The sequence below is a fragment of the Chiloscyllium plagiosum genome, unplaced genomic scaffold (genome assembly GCF_037043375.1).
Source record: "Chiloscyllium plagiosum isolate Xiang-an unplaced genomic scaffold, Cpla_swu_hap1 HiC_scaffold_49, whole genome shotgun sequence".
NCBI lineage: Eukaryota > Metazoa > Chordata > Chondrichthyes > Orectolobiformes > Hemiscylliidae > Chiloscyllium > Chiloscyllium plagiosum.
The window spans coordinates 10,207,021-10,223,218 of NW_028270187.1; the positions used below are offsets into that span (position 1 = coordinate 10,207,021).

Genomic DNA, 16,198 nt, shown 5'->3' on the forward strand with positions numbered 1-16,198 from the left:
ACGGAGTTTTACCTGAATTCATGCAGTTTTTGAGCTCAGAATTCTACATGAATGCATGCAGTTTTTGAGTAAAGTACAATTTAACTCTACAAGTACAAATTCACCCCACAAAATATGTGTGTGCATGTGGGTCTTTGTCTGTGTGTGTGTGTGTGTCTGTCTGTCTGGGTTGGGGGTAGTGAGTGCAGAGTGTCTTAAGTCTGTGAGGGCGTGCATGTATGAGTGTGTATGTCTGTAAGGGTGTGTGTTGGTGTCTGTATGCACATCTGTGTATATGTGTGTCCATGTGTGTGTCTGAATAGGAGTGCCTCTGTGTGTAGGAGCATCTGTGTGTGTGTATAATACAATGGTGGTCACCTGTAATGTGACATGAACCCAAGGTGCCGGTTGAGGCCCTCCCTATGGGTACGGAACTTAGCTATCAGCCTCTGCTCGACCACGTTTTACTGCTGCCTGTCCCGAAGTCCACCTTGGATGATGGTCACCCGAAGGTCCAAGGACGAATGTCCTGGGCCACTGAAGTGTTCTCCAACTGGGAGGGAACACTCCTTTCTGTTGATTGTTGTGCGGTGCCCATTCACCCGTTGTTGGAGCCTTTGCTCGGTTTCCCCAATGTACCAGGCCTCCGGGCGTCCTTGCCTGCAACGTATAAGATAGACCAATGTTGGCTGAGTCACATGAGTACCTGCCACGTACAAGGTGGTATCTATGTCCACACTCTGACACGTTTTGCAGCGCCTACCGTGACAGGGTTGTATGGAGTTGTCCTGAGAGCCGGACAGCTTGTTATTAACAACGATCTGTTTGAGGCTCGGCGGTTGTTTAAAGGTAAGTAGTGGAAGTGTGGAGAAAATCTTGGTGAGGTGCTCATCCTCATTGATAATGTGTTGCAGGTCACGAAGAACATGGCGTAGTTTTTCAGCTCCTGGGAAATACTGAACAACGAAGGATACCCTGTCAGTTGCAGCACGTGTCTGTCTCCTGAGGAGGTCATTACGGTTCATTGCTGTGGCATGTCGGAACTGGCGGTTGATGAGTTGGGAATCATACCCCGTTCTTGTGAGGGCATCCCTGAGTACTTCCAGGTTTCTATCACGTTTCTCCTCATCTGAGCAGATCCGATGTACACATAGGGTTTGTCCATAGAGGATGGCTGTTTTAATATGTTTAGGGTGGAAGCTGGAGAAGTGTATCATTGTGAGGTTGTCTGTGGTTTTGCGGTAGAGTGTGGTGCTGAGGTGTCCATCCTTGATGGAGATGCATGTGTCTAAGATGCATGGTGGGATGAAACTTGTTGATGTCACGGTGTAGTTTTATCAGTGACTCCTCGCCATGGGTCCAGAGGAAGAAAATGTTGTCAATGTACCTGGTGTACAATTTTGGTTGGAGATCCTGCATAGAGAAGAAGTCTTGTTCGAACCTGTGCATAAAAATGTTGTCATATTGGGGTGCACATTTGGTCCCAATGGCTGTTCCATGTGTCTGTATGAAGAATTGGTTGTCAAAGGTGAAGATGTTATGATCGAGCATAAAGCGGATGAGTTGTAGGATGGTATTTGGAGATTGGCAGTTGTTGGTGCTGAGTACTAAGGCTGTTGCCACGATGCCATCATTGCGGGGGATGCTGGTGTAGAGTGCTGAAACGTCCATTGTTTGACGGGTCCATGGATGCTGAGTTTCTGTAAGAAATCTGTAGTGTCGTGACAGAAGCTGGAGATCCACTGTACAATAGGTTTCAAGATGCCTTCCACACAGCCAGAGAGATTCTCACATAGGGTCCCATTGCCCGACACATCACCTGTAATGTGTCATGAACTCAAGGTCCCAGTTGAGGCCCTCCGTATGGGTACCGAATTTAGCTATCAGCCTCTGCTCGACCACGTTTCCACCTTGGACCTGAAGTCCACCTTGGTGGATGGTCACCCGAAGGTCCAAGGACGAATGTCCTGGGCCACTGAAGTGTTCTCCAACTGGGAGGGAACACTCCTGTTCTGATGTGTTGGCGTTCTGGTGTGTTGGCTTTGTGTACCTTTGGAAGGCAGTAGAAGTCACCTACACAAGACGTACGTGGGATGAGGGCGCGTGGGGAACGCTGAAGGACTGGATCCAAAGTTCTGATCAGTGTGCTTTGGTCGGATCAGCTGGTAGTTGCCTGTAGTGTTCCTGGTTGTTCAGTTGTTGGTACACTTCCTTGCAGTGATCTGTTCTATTCTGAATGACAATGGCTCCTCCTTTACCTGCTGCTTTGATGACAATGTTGAGATTGGTTTTGAGAGCCTGGATGGCATTGCATTCTGAACCGGTGATGTTTTGCTCTACCTTTTGGTATGGCTGATGAATCTTGCATTTATATATTTCCTGACGGTTTGAGCATACATGTCAATCCCAGGGCAGCGGCCCTCTGGTGGGATTCAAGTTGACACCTTCTTTGGTCGCTCCTCTACAGATCTCTGTGATGACTGTTTGAGTTCATCAGTGGGCTCATTGGGATCACTGCTGGCACCTTGAAAGAATTCCCAGAGTCTCATTCATCTGATGAACTCCTCCGTGTCTACTGCCAAAACCAACGGGTTCATTTTGGCAGTGGGGCAGAAGTTGAGACCCCTACTCATGACTTCAATCTCTTCCGGTCTAAGGGTGTGGTCCGATAAGTTGATAATAGACTTCCCCGCAGTGATTATGTTGTTGACTGTGGTTCCAGGGTGGGCTTTGCTATTACTGGTGAGAATCCAGTTTTTTGATCTTGGCGTGCACGTATGTGGTGTAGTTTTGTCGCCTTGTCTGACAATGTTGGGGAGAAAAGGTTCAGTCCCAGATACAGTTGGTGCTGGAGTGAGCTGAAGGTGGAGCTGGATGATCAAAGCCATTCCCCTGCTCTGTCTGTCACTCAGTTTGCTCTCCGGACCCGCCTCTCACTCTCTGTCAGCTCTTTCTCAGCCAGGTCGGACCGGGCTGCATAAAAAAGGAAGGGGAGGCAGCTCGGCTCTCATTCAGCAGCGATTGGAGTGACGAAGCGTGATGTCGGGAAGAGGCAAAGGAGGCAAAGGCCTGGGAAAAGGCGGAGCAAAGCGGCACCGCAAAGTGCTCCGTGATAACATCCAGGGCATCACCAAACCAGCCATCCGGCGCCTGGCTCGCCGTGGCGGGGTCAAGCGCATCTCGGGCTTGATCTACGAGGAGACCCGCGGGGTGCTGAAGGTTTTCCTGGAGAATGTGATCAGGGATGCGGTCACCTACACTGAGCACGCCAAGCGCAAGACAGTCACCGCCATGGATGTGGTGTACGCTCTGAAACGCCAGGGCCGCACTCTCTATGGATTCGGCGGCTGAGGATAAAGCGACACTTTTCCAGCGAACCCAAAGGCTCTTTTCAGAGCCACCCAAACCCTCCGATAGAGAGCGGAGACCTGAGGATGGGGAAGGCAGCTCATACGGAGAATCGAGTGTAGTGTTGCCGGTTATTTCATATATCGTAATTTTTAAATTATTTCCGTTCCGAAAATGTACTAATACCGTGTTCTGCGGTACGGCAGAGAGCATTCGGAGTGGACGGTTCACTTTGTTGCTGTTTTCCGTGGCGAATGATTTTAAAATTGCAAGTATTCCTACAGTGTAGATAAGAGGCTATTCGGCCAATCGATACTCTACTGTGCAATCTGGTTATTCCATCTAAAGAATCGCATCGTAACTTTGTAATAGTAGGATGTAGCAGCAGCATGAGGCCATTTTGCCCGTCCAGCTTGTTCTGCTATTCGATCATGGCTGATATTTCTCAAATTTCCCGTAACCTTCGATACTCTTATTTTCATGAATACCTGCCCATCTCAGTAATGATATCATTGTGTACTTGGCTGTCCATGCCATACATGATAATTTGTTTTTATTTATTGTGGAACCCAGACGTTAATGTTACATATTAGAGTATTTATATTTCCCCGGCATAACACTCAGCTCAGTTTTGTTACTGGGAGCCTGCAGATGTGTTATGTGGCGCGTTCTTTCCACCTGCCCGCTCAGGCAGCGATAACAAATTGTCTTCGGGCAAGTAATAATTTGGATGAAATAAAAAATATTGATAGTGTGGTTCTGTAATTTTACCGGTGTACACTGTTTTAGTTTTTAAGATGTTTACATCGGCGGTTTTTCGATTGATTCAAGGCGGATACAAGTTCGGTTGCTCATCTAGGGAGCGCAGGAAGCGATAGGGGACATTAGTACAGTATTTCTCTTGGAATTCAGTTAAAGACAAAAGGCAGCGGCAGTGAATTTGCAACTAATGAGATCTTCATTCAGAGATTGCGGAAATATAGTAATCAGATGAGTGATGTTCACGTCAAATTTTGGTGTGGGGTTAGATATTTCAGGAAAAAACCCATCTCCTCATTCACTCCCTTTGCGTTAACATGGCTTGGTGAGGTGGAGGCAGGAGAGAAACGGGAAAAAACGGCTTATTTTCAAATTTGAAAATGCCCACCATCACGCAGGAGGATGCACGACTACGTACACGTTGATTGGTTTTTCGATTACGAAACTAAACTTCACACAATCTCACTTTATCACATTCCCTCCTTTTCCAGCTGAAAAATGATTGCCTGCTGTTGAACACGCTCTCTGTCCAGAGGCTGGCGAAAATAAAAGGGGATATGAACCGAGCAGAGAATAAATTGCAGAGGTATATGCTACAGAGACAGTGGGAGGATTCAGCTCTTACTGACGCAGTTAAAGGAAATGTGAAGCCAAACCCGATCGGGAACACCCGTGACACTATTCTAAACTCATAGAACATTGGTCACTCAGGCAGTGACCGTGTAATGAGAAATAATGTATTTTCGGACACCCTGACAATCGTATTCTATGATATAATATTCCTCTGCTGCCACAGGCAGTAACAATATCCAATAAAAAGGAGATAGAAATGTAGCGATGTTAAGTACAACAGCCAGGGCTCTACACATTAAAAGGAAAGCAATTAAATCTGACAGACGATTCAGCTCCTTTCACAGATGCTGTGAGTGGCTCTTAAAAGAGCCTTTGGGTTGTCAGATTCATGGATGGTCACTTCACTTTTTAGCGGATCCAGCAGCGGACGTTTTCTTGGGCAGCAGCACGGCCTGGATATTAGGCAGCACCCCGCCCTGAGCGATGGTCACCCCTCCCAGCAGCTTGTTGAGCTCCTCGTCGTTGCGCACGGCCAGCTGCAGGTGCCTGGGGATGATGCGGGTCTTCTTGTTGTCCCGGGCCGCGTTGCCGGCCAGCTCCAGGATCTCAGCCGTCAGATACTCCAGCACCGCAGCCAGATAGACCGGCGCTCCGGCACCCACACGCTCAGCATAGTTACCCTTTCTCAGGAGCCTGTGAACACGGCCCACCGGGAACTGCAGGCCAGCTCGGGACGACCGAGACTTCGCCTTGGCGCGACCTTTCCCACCGCCCTTTCCTCTTCCGGACATGGTCACAATCTCACAAGCACTTTCACAGAGAATGCTGCACTCCGCCCACAATGCCGCCTCTTATACCTTCGGGAGGAATGGTGGGGCGGCTATTTCTGATTGGTCCCATTGTCCAGCCCCTCCTAATGTTGTTTCAATTCCCAATCAGATATCTGCCTCATTCCCCAATCCGGAGAGGGCACGGGGAGGAGGGCGGAAACGATGGGCGCCAATTCATCAACCGCTTTCTTTCAAAATTGAAAAGCCCGCCAATTTCCAAACAAAGGAGTATTTTTTACCTGAATAATGAAGTACAAAAATCTGTGGAAGTTCAAAAAACATTAACACTCATGTAAATTTACTTTTAGTTTACAAACGTATAATTCACACGGTCTTACTCGCCTTCTTTTGCCGATCTGTATCTGATCTTGAGAGTGGGTTATTTTCTAAAACTTGAGAAGAAGCTGAAACAAAACAGGCGAAACATTGCAGTCTGCAACCTGTCTTTTCTTTACACATTTCAGTACCACCCCGATATGATGATAAAGCAGCACACAGCATTCTTCCGGCTGAGCATCGAGGGCGAACACGTTTTTTCAGACGATATTTTAAAGCTGTTCTCCCTTATCGCTCACGATCAGGTTCAGCGAAAGCTCCACGCTTTAGCCCGGTAACTGTGTTGGAGTTCTCTCGGTTCTGTTTGAAAGTCTCTCACCGACAGCAGGAAGATTTATTTTGCATTGCGAAAAATCGGATCAAACCCGTGCATTGGACATGTAAAGTAAATCAAAAGAAAAAATGCATGAACCGTGAGACGGAAAGACGTCGGCATTTGTCTGCCAGGGGTGAACAAGCAAGATGAAAAATGACTCATTGGCGCTTGATCTGCACTCTCTCCCTCCCCACTCGCGAATAATTTGCAAAGTACTTACTAATACAAAAACATATAGCACTAGAAGTTGAAACGCCTTATCAAAAAATCACATGGAAACTAAAATAAAGAACTCTAAGAAATGGTTCAGCTGTCTCAGGAAGTTGTAAGTGGCTCTTATAAGAGCCTTTGGGTTGTGGGTGTGTGTATGCTTCAGTGCAATGCGGTCCCTCACTTGGAGCTGGTGTACTTGGTCACCGCCTTTGTGCCCTCCGACACGGCGTGCTTGGCCAGCTCCCCGGGCAGCAGCAGCCGCACGGCGGTCTGGATCTCCCGGGAGCTGATGGTGCTGCGCTTGTTGTAATGGGCCAGGCGGGAAGCCTCCCCCGCGATGCGCTCAAAAATATCGTTGACGAACGAATTCATGATGCTCATGGCCTTGGAGGAGATGCCGGTGTCGGGGTGAACCTGCTTCATCACTTTGTAGATGTAGATGGCATAACTTTCTTTCCTGGTCCTCTTCCTCTTCTTGCCTCCCTTCGTTGGCGTCTTCTTTATGATTTTCTTCGCGCCCTTCTTGGAAGCTTGCTGTGCTTTCTTCTCATCAGCCATAGCGCCGCTCACTTTCAGACACAGAATAAGGGAAAGGGATCTCGGAGCTCCCTTTTTATAGACTGACGAGGTCAGCAATGCTAATGAAGAATGGAAGAAAGCCTGGCTCCTGATTGGGTAGTTTACACAGAGTCATGCCCAAACATTGAGTCTCTCTGATTGGTTAGTGTGAGATCCCATGTGGATCTGCAACGAAATGCAAAGTGGATGGTGATTGTGTTCCTGTCAGTCTGACTGAGGGAGATTTGTTTCGTGTCTGTGATACAGAAATTGATTGTCGTATTGGCTCGGTTTCCTTTTGCTTGTTGTTGTGCTGATGTGTTTCTAGCTCCGCATGTCTGTTTCTATTCCTCTGTATAGGCTGGAATTAACACAGAACTTGTCACTATGTGAAAAAAAAAGCTCTCATCCATTTGAAATTGCGATTACATTTTTTTGTCAAGTTATACGTACCACTGGAACCTGTCTGAGAAAGTTTTCTACACTTGGGGTTGATGCATCTCGTTCTCAATTGCACGGAGTTGAACAGAAATGATAAGAAAAAGTTTCTATGTAATACCTTTCTTGAGTCACGAGTTGAGTCACGTTTTGACTGTGGGATGAATATATTTCTGAGACCTTGACTGATAACTGTGGGCCCAGACACGTATCGATAACTGTTTGCTTTGAAAGTACGTGCAGTGTAACTGAATCACGTTGCTGCACATTTCAATTAGGCGTCTTGCAGTTTCATGCAGGGATTTACAACATTTCTCAGTCTTACGCGAATGCCTGTTAACCAGCAACTGTCAGCATGCTATATATATATGCGTCAGTTTAACTTTATATCTGTCATGTCCTAATTTACACATTTTGCATTAACTCAACATCAGTCCAATGAGGTTCTGGTCCTCCATCTAATAGTCAGTGTTATTTCAAGACAGGTTTTTTTCCGTAACCATCAAACGCTATTCGGAGATGCCGGTGTTGGACTGGGGTGTACAAAGTTAAAAATCAGATTATAGTCCAACTGGTTTAATTGGAAGCACCCTCGCTTTCGGAGCGACACTCCTTCATCAGGTTATTGTGATGGTGAATCACCTGATGAAGGGCGTCGCTCCGAAAGCTAGTGTGCTTCCAATTAAACTTGTTGGACTATAACCTGGTGTTGCGTGATTTTTAACATCAAACACTGATGTGAGCGGTAAAACGTTACACTATTTGCCAGCCACTTGGAAATATTCCTCCAATGTGTGCCCCCAGGAGAAAGTGATCTCTGCAGAACCTGGGGGTCAGAGGCTTATGCCCAAAACGTCGAGATGCTTCAAACATCGATTCTCCTGCTCCTCGGATGCTGCCTGACCTGCTGTATTTTTCCAGCACCACACTCTCGACTCCAATCTGTGCCCGTCTGTTTCTGGGATGTATTCTTGTAAACTCTATTTCACAGTCTTAACATGTCAGTATGTTACTGGACTGTAACTCAAACCTTCTGAAGTGTACCTTGTTGCTTTACTCTGTCAGTGTCAATTTTGAAAGTACCAGGTACCACTTTGGACAGACTCAGGTAGGACTCACTATTCTCCACTTCCAAACCCTACGAATATTAGCTTCTGCAAAGTGAAGTTGGGTTTGTATTTATAACTGCAGCATTTTGATAAAGGATAATACTTTGTACATTGTTACTGACAATATCTGCAATGTCACTGCAGATGTTACATTGTTTATGCCAGTTTATAGCTAATCTATAGTTGTATTATATCTTAACAATGTATTGCTTTGCAACTGACTCAGTATTTCATTCTGTAACTTCCAGTTTATTGTTTCTAATCTTGTATTTACTCAGTTTCAGTCAATCACTGGCATGACAGAGAGCAAATATCTCAACATCTCAAAGTTTCTGATGAAATGGAAGGTTAATCCTTTTTTCCACTCCATCCTTGATACATCAGGGTAACTTATAACTGAATCGATCAGTATGCGATCTGTGAGCACACAAATATCAGTAAAGTGTATGGTGAATGATGCAGCAGATACAGTGTATATGCAGTAGTTATTAATTTCTTTCAATCTTGTATCACTTTAAATATCTCAAAGCAGAAGACCATAAGAAGCATGAGAATTCTGTGACATTTCTATCTGTCTGTGTGTACTCTGTCATGAGAACAGATCACAAAGACTTTAGTTATGGTCTTCATCTCATTTTGATGTTTAGTGCCCATAACCAAGTCTTCCTAATGTATCAAAAAAGATATATAGCTACATTAGCATAAATTAAGCTGGTAACTCAACCCGAACTGCTTTCTGTGGAACTGAACAAGGGGAGAATGTTCTGCATTGCTTTCTTAGACAGAAGGCTTCCTGTTCAAAACTGTGTCCCTTACTCGGGATTCTCTATGAGCATTGACATACTCCCAGCATCAACTCTGTCAACTCCATTCAGATCTTTTTTTTTCCCTCTGAAGGTCATACATTGTTCTTCAAAACTCCAATAAGAATATACCCAACCATTTTATATGTACAATGAGAGCTTATGTATCAATCTGCAGCTCTAAGCTTCTGCTATTTGAATATATGAGTACAGGTATCACCCTCTCCCAGTGAGATTCTGCTTTGTGCATACTTGAGTGAAGTTATCACCCTATACCTGTTGGTTTCTACTGTGTGAATATGACAGTTTCTAGTTTGTAAATGGGATAGTTTAATCAATCGTCTCTGTCAGTTTCTGCATTGTTAAAATGTGAATGTAGTTATCAATGTCAACCTGCCATCTTCTGCAAAGTGAACATGTGGGGGTCCATATTGAAATGTACCTGTTGCTTTCAGCGACAGTAATACATGAGTTTAGTTATCATTCTTTTCCTGTGAGTTTCTTCAATGTGAATGTATTGGTGTAGTTATCAATCTGTACTGATGAAGGGCTTTTAAACAAAACGTCGATTCTCCTGCTCCTTGGATGCTTCCTGACCTGCTGTGCTTTTCCAGCACCACACTCCAGACTCTAATCTCCAGCATCTGCAGTCCTCACCTTTGCCTATCCATTTGTACCTGTCAGTTTCTGATCTGTGAATATGGAAGTGTAGTTATTGATCTGTCCATCAGTTTCTGTAATTTGAATATGACTGTCTAGTTATCTATCTCTCCCTGTCAGTTTCTGTGATGTGAAGATGATAGTCCAATTATATATCTGCCCCTGTCAGATTCTGCTGTGTGAATATGAGAATGTCATTACCAGTCTCTACCTGTCAGCTTTTGCTATGTCAATGTGATTTTAGTTATCAATCTGCCTCATTAGGTTCTAGGTGAATGTAAAAATGTAGTTATCAATATATACCTGTCAGACTTTCCTCTGGGATCATGTGAGTGTATTATCAAATTGTACTTGTCTGTTTCTGCAATGTGAATGCGTTTGTGCAATCATCAATCTATTCCTGACAGCTTCAACCATATGAATGGGTGAGTGCATCTGTACCTGAAAGTATCTGTACCTGATTTTGTGTTCTGTGAATAAGTAAGTGTACTTACACATTTGCCTCTGTTTAACATGACACTTGCAGAAACTGCAGGAGCTCTATTTACTTCAAATCTCTGTTGCTCAACATGAATAAGACTTCATCAATTGCCATCCATATCAGGATGGCATGGTGGCACAGTGGTGCCAGGGACACAGATTCAATTCCAACCATGCTTCATTATCTCTGTGCAGTTTACACGTTCTGCCCGTGTCTCCATGGGTTTCCTCTGGGTGCTCTTGTTTTTCTGCATAGTCCAAACATGTGCAGGTTTGCTGGATGGTAAATTGTCATGTAGTCTTCGAGGATGTGCAGTATCAGTGGGTTAACTATGGTAAACGTGGAGTTATGGGGATTGGGTGGGGTCGACATCTGGGTGGGATCCGCTTTGGAGAGTTGTTGTAGAGGGATGGGCCAAATGACCTCTATCTGCACTGGAGAAATTCTATGTACTGTAAATGAAGGTGAGACTTTTTAATACCATGGTCAGTCTCTGACAGTGTAGAGCAGTTTGGACAATTTCCACAACTTTTATTCTATGGTACGGTTTATGATTGTAAGTTATATTCGGAATTTGCATTTTGAATTTATTGTTCACATGTTTAGAGCAAGAACACTTTAGGAGAGCATTTTCATTGTGTCCAATAATCTCTGGGTATCTGTCTGAATGTGTACCTTTTCGGGTCAATATTTCATTTCCCTTTGGACCACTTGAAAACAAAGTACTTATTCAGTCATTTTGTAAGCGATGTGTTCTGTTTTCACTTTGTGGAAGCAAATTAAATTGCGATGTTTGTTTCAATCTGACACTTGGCCTGCTATCTAATTCCTCCAGTCTGGACAAACAAAATTGATACATGAATTACATACATCATAGAGTCAGACGGCAAGTTTGAACCATGGTGAGATAATTGGATGAATACTTAATCTGAATGTTTATTTACTTCTTTCCCTACATAAATGGAATATATTGTGACCATGCAATAGGGGGGGGTTCAGTATTTCTGAATAAACAAGTGGAATTTACTTTTTGACCAATGTGATACCATGCATTTAAATTTGATTAGACGTTCACTTGTACACTGGGACAGACATATTTCACTCTTACCCTGTCCTGTTTAACTTAATTAATGAAATGCTAGCTCTCCCAACCATGTGATCCTTGCAGGCATGATTTTTCTATTTTTGCCTGTGGACCTACTAACCTGGCAATACTTATGTGCTTTGCAAGTTATTCTAGACTTACTGTGTATTGGCACTATCTCATTCTTTGTTATGTCCAGAAATCAGTTGCCTTCACACCCTTCATTACATGAATAAGGACAATAACTGGCACAGTCAGCAACTGTTTGCTCTGCCCTTCTATTCACTTGTACGGCTTGTGTACTTGGGAATTACTATCTACCAGTCAGTCTGTGCTATTCAATGGGACTGGTCCTTCAAAACTCTGCTCAGATGTGACAGGCCGCCACAGAATAGAGCCACGTTGTCTCGTGAAGAACTTAGACACTAAACTTTAATGTTGACTACTCAGGCTGTTCTCCATTGTGTATACACAGATTTTATAGATAAAAAAAAGAGTTTTGAAAGGAACAGTTATGACACAGGGAGGATGCCCATACTCACTTGACCCTGCTTCAGTCTTCCTGCATTGTGTTACTGAACAGTTTAAATGTTTGCTGTAAAGTGGACAGCCAGTTAGTAGAGTGGGACAGGAGAGAGTTCTCAGTTCATGTTTCCTGAAGTGAATGGGAAAGATCTTATTTTCTGTAATTGTTTGTATCTGTAGGATTCACAGACAAGTAAAACTGTAACACATTGCCACAGAAATGAGTCTGTGTTGTCCTTAAAAGTCCAGGTGGGAAAAGCAATGGACTTTTGCAACTCTGATAGCGCGGAATCTAACTGGGAGTAGTGATATCAAAGTCTGGCCTTCAGAGTGTCATACAGTTATACAGCACAGAAACAGGTCCTTTGGTCCAAGTTGTTAATGCTGACCAGAGATCCATATCTGACCAAGTCCCATTTACCAGCATTTGGTCTGTCTCCCTCTAAACTTTTCCTATTCATGTACCGATCCAGGTGCCTACATAAGGTTGTAATTGTACCCACCACCTCCACTTCCTCTGGTAGCTCATTCCATGCAAGCACCAGCCTCTGCAATGATAAAGTAACCCCACACGTGCTTTTTAAATTGTTTCCCTCTCACCGTAAACCTATGCCCTCTATTTTTGGTCTCCCCAACATTAGAAGAAGAAATCTTGCGTATTCACCCTCTCAATGTCACTCATGATTTTATTAACCTCAGTAAGGTCATACCTCAGCCTCAGACAGTCCGGGGGAAAAAAAACTGCCTATTCGGCCTCTCTCCATAACTCAAATCCTCTAGTCCTGGCAACAAAATATAGTTGATGTAGTTTACATGGACAATAGTAAGACCTCTGTAGGAGCATAATCCCTGACCAGAGATGAAAGACTCAGGAGGCAGGCAGGATTCAGGCAAGTGGCAGGTGTTTATTCAAGAAGAAACCGGTTAATGCAGGGAGAGGGCCAAAGGATCTTCCCCTGAGACTGGCCTCAGGAGAGAGATCCAAGGCACACTCTGATTTTACAATAAAAAAAAAGCAGTATTTATTGTTCACATTCTGTGAACAATCACAAACAATGTGATTACTATGTTCTTCCCTCTTACTTTGCAAACCCTATCCTATGAGACACCTAATCAATGATGGGCATCCATTGGACAGCTCCAGGTTCACATGATCTCAAGGTGATTAGCAGATACTGTAATCGCTCGGCCTTGGGATCTTTCTACGTATTCTATTTGTTCACATTCCAGAGTTACTTGCTGTACTCCTTCAGGTTTCTGTCAGTCTAGCTTATCTTGTGGGACATCCTGAATGCTGTTATTCATTGTATTTAATTTTAATCCAATGCTTCTCTTACCCCCAAAATCCTTATTACATATGAAGAAAAAACAGAAAACAGTTAATTTTGCACTATTTGCTAAAAATTTGTAATTTTAATTTCTGTTATAAAGTTAGTTCAAATGTGTAAAATCACACAGTTATGAAACTGAGTAGTATAAGATAACTTTAGCTGTTGCCCCCTCAGTTGTTTTAGGGGATTAATGGGCTGTATCTAACATCTGATGCCTGTTCATTTACTGGCACATTTCCCTTTCATTTAATGTGGCTGGAGTTACTCGTTTCTCAGACCTTAGGTCTGCTGGTCAGAACTGTTTCGAATAGGAACAGGGTGGGTCCTTTTTACTGTCCTCTGTGTGGCTTGTTCAATGGTATCATTATGTCTTACTGTGTGTGAACAGGCTGATGTGCTTCGTTTCTGCCATTGTGTTTCATGTCCTGCTGTTTAATTCTACTTTCCACTTATCGGTCAGTTTGTGTTAACAGATATGGGCCACTCTATTCTGGCAGGTACAGGCCACCCCGATAGCCTTTGACAAAGTCCCATATAAAAGACTGGTCGAAGATTGGCTTGTGGAGTCTTAAGGACTCCTGAAGAAGGGCTTATGTCCGAAACGTCGATTCTCCTGTTCCTTGGATGCTGCCTGACCTGCTGCGCTTTTCCAGCTCTTGGAGTCTTAAGCAAACTGGATCTGAAATTAGCTTGCAGACAGGATGCAAAGTGTGATGGTGATGGGTTGTGTTTGTGATTGGAAGCCTGTGACCAGCGGTGTCCCACTGGGATCAGTGCTGGGCCACTTGCTGTTCATTATGTACATTAACGACTTGGATGTGAATGCAGAAAGTACAATTACTATGTTTGTAGATGAGATTTTAGTGTGGAAGTGCAAAATGTGTTGGTGCAGGCTTGGAGGGCAGAGGGCAAAGGGCATGTGACTGTGCTGTACTGTTCTTTCTTCTTCGACATGAAACTTGGCAGCACTGTTGACAGTGAGGGGGATGGTCTCAGGCTATGAGTACAGCCGGCAGAACAATGGCTCTGATATTCCTGATAAGTGTGAGATAATGTATTTTAGGAGGTCTAATAAGCAAAAGAATTACACAATGAAGGGCAAGTCCTGAGGAAGTACTGAGGAACAAAGGGACCTTGGTATACAAGTCTATAGATCCCAGAAGGAAACAACACAGGTGGACAGGCTGCTGAAGGAGGCATACAGAATGCTGGCCTTTATTACCTGAGCTGTACAATTTAAAAGCAAGGCATGCTTACGATAACTTTATAGAACATTGATTAGGCCACAGATGGAATACTGTGTGCAGGTCTGACTGCCACCCTATCAGAAGGATGTGATTGTACTGGAGAGGGTGCAGTGGGTTGGAAAGTCACCGTTATGAGGCAAGACTGGATAGGCTGAGTTTTGGTTTCTTGGAGCAGAGAAGACTCAGGGAGGATCTGACTAAAGAATACCAGATTATCAGAAATGTAGGCAGAGCAGATTGAGAAAATCTTTCTCCCCATGACCGATGTGTCCAAGTCCAGATGGCACAAGTTGATGTTGAGGAGAAAACAGCTTAGAGGAAATGTGAGAAAAATATTTTGACCCAGAGGGTGAGTGAAGTTTGGAACGTTCTGCCTGAGAGGGTGGTTGGGTACTCGCACAGCATTTAAGCAGCATCTGGACGTGCCTTTAAAAAGTCAGGGTATAGTCAGCTAGTGGCCAAGTGCAGGTAAATTGGACGAATGCAGTTTGGTGTTTGTTGAACATCATGGACATGGTGGGGCAAAGGGTTTGTTTCTTTGCTGTATGACTCTATATCTCTATAACATGCTTGTAAATCTTTACTGTACCACCTCAAGTTTAACAACATCCTTCCTGTAGCAGGTTGATGAGAATTATACACAATCTCCTAAAAATGGTTCGGAGATGCTGGTGTTGGACTGGGGTGTACAAAGTTAAAAATCACACAACACCAGGTTATAGTCCAACAGGTTTAATTGGAAGCACACTAGCTTTCGGTGATGAAGGAGCGTCACTCCGAAAGCTAGTGTGCTTCCAATTAAACCTGTTGGACTATAACCTGATGTTGTGTGATTTTTAACTTCCTAAAAATGGATTCACCAATATCCTGCACAGCCACCAGATGACCTCCCAACTCCAACAGTCAGTGTTCTGAACAATGAAGGCAAGCACGCCAAATGCCTTCTTCACCACCTGTCTATCTGCAACTACTTTCATGGACTTGGAGGTGCCAGTGTTGGACTCGGGTGGACAAAGTGAAAAATAACAACACAAGGTTTTTGTCCAACGGGTTTATTTGGAAACACTAGCTTTTGAAGCACTGCACCTTCATCAGGTGGTTGAAGAAGGAGCAGTGCTTTGAAAGCTAGTGCTTCCAAATAAACCTGTTGGAGTACATTCAAGGAAATCTTCACCGGCACACTGAGGTTTCTTCGTTCAGCAACACTCCCCAATGCCCTACCATTAGTGTGGAATTCGTGCCTTGGTTTGCCTTCTCAAAATGTATGTAAACTAAACTACAACTGCCACTCCTCAGCCCACTGACCCACCTGACAAGAGGTATAGTTAGTAAGTATGCAGATGACACCAAAACTGGAGTGTAATGGACAGCAAAGAAGATTACCTCAGATTACAACAGGATCTTGCTCAGATGGGCCAATGGGCTGAGAAGTAGCAGATGGAGTTTAATTTAGAAAAATGCGAGGTGCTGCATTTTGGGAAAGCAAATCTTAGCAAGACTTATACACTTAATGATAAGGTCCTAGGGAGTGTTGCTGAACAAAGAGACCTTGGAGTGCAGGTTCATGGCTCCTTGAAAGTGGAGTTGCAGGTGGAAAGGATAGTGAAG

The 16,198-nt window shown here is 44.1% G+C and overlaps 3 protein-coding genes and 1 pseudogene across 12 annotated transcripts in view; 1 reads left to right on the forward strand and 3 right to left on the reverse strand.

Annotated features, from left to right (window-relative positions):
* Positions 1-3,018: 3,018 nt before the first annotated feature.
* On the forward strand, positions 3,019-4,084 carry LOC148135512 (histone H4). Its single transcript, XM_087984539.1, has one exon. It carries the CDS (start codon positions 3,019-3,021, stop codon positions 3,328-3,330), a length of 312 nt encoding a protein of 103 aa, XP_087840665.1. The 3' UTR covers positions 3,331-4,084.
* A 756-nt stretch (positions 4,085-4,840) lies between these two features.
* On the reverse strand, positions 4,841-5,639 carry LOC122548160 (histone H2A-like; annotated as a pseudogene).
* Positions 5,640-5,857: 218 nt separating this feature from the next.
* LOC148135513 (histone H2B 1/2-like) lies at positions 5,858-7,878 on the reverse strand. Its single transcript, XM_087984896.1, has one exon. It carries the CDS (start codon positions 6,910-6,912, stop codon positions 6,532-6,534), a length of 381 nt encoding a protein of 126 aa, XP_087841022.1. The 5' UTR covers positions 6,913-7,878; the 3' UTR covers positions 5,858-6,531.
* Positions 7,879-8,058: 180 nt separating this feature from the next.
* Positions 8,059-16,198, reverse strand: part of LOC148135514 (uncharacterized) — a 31,042-nt gene continuing 22,902 nt past the window's right edge. For 5 of the 10 annotated variants that reach the window (XR_015755293.1, XR_015755290.1, XR_015755295.1 and 2 more), the window contains one exon: positions 8,883-10,855. Coding sequence is in view for 3 of the 10 variants with exons in the window: in XM_087984893.1 (XP_087841019.1) it covers positions 11,134-11,239 (106 nt within the window). In the remaining 7 variants the exon portion in view is untranslated. The other 5 variants (XR_015755297.1, XM_087984893.1, XM_087984894.1 and 2 more) reach the window with 2 other exon arrangements.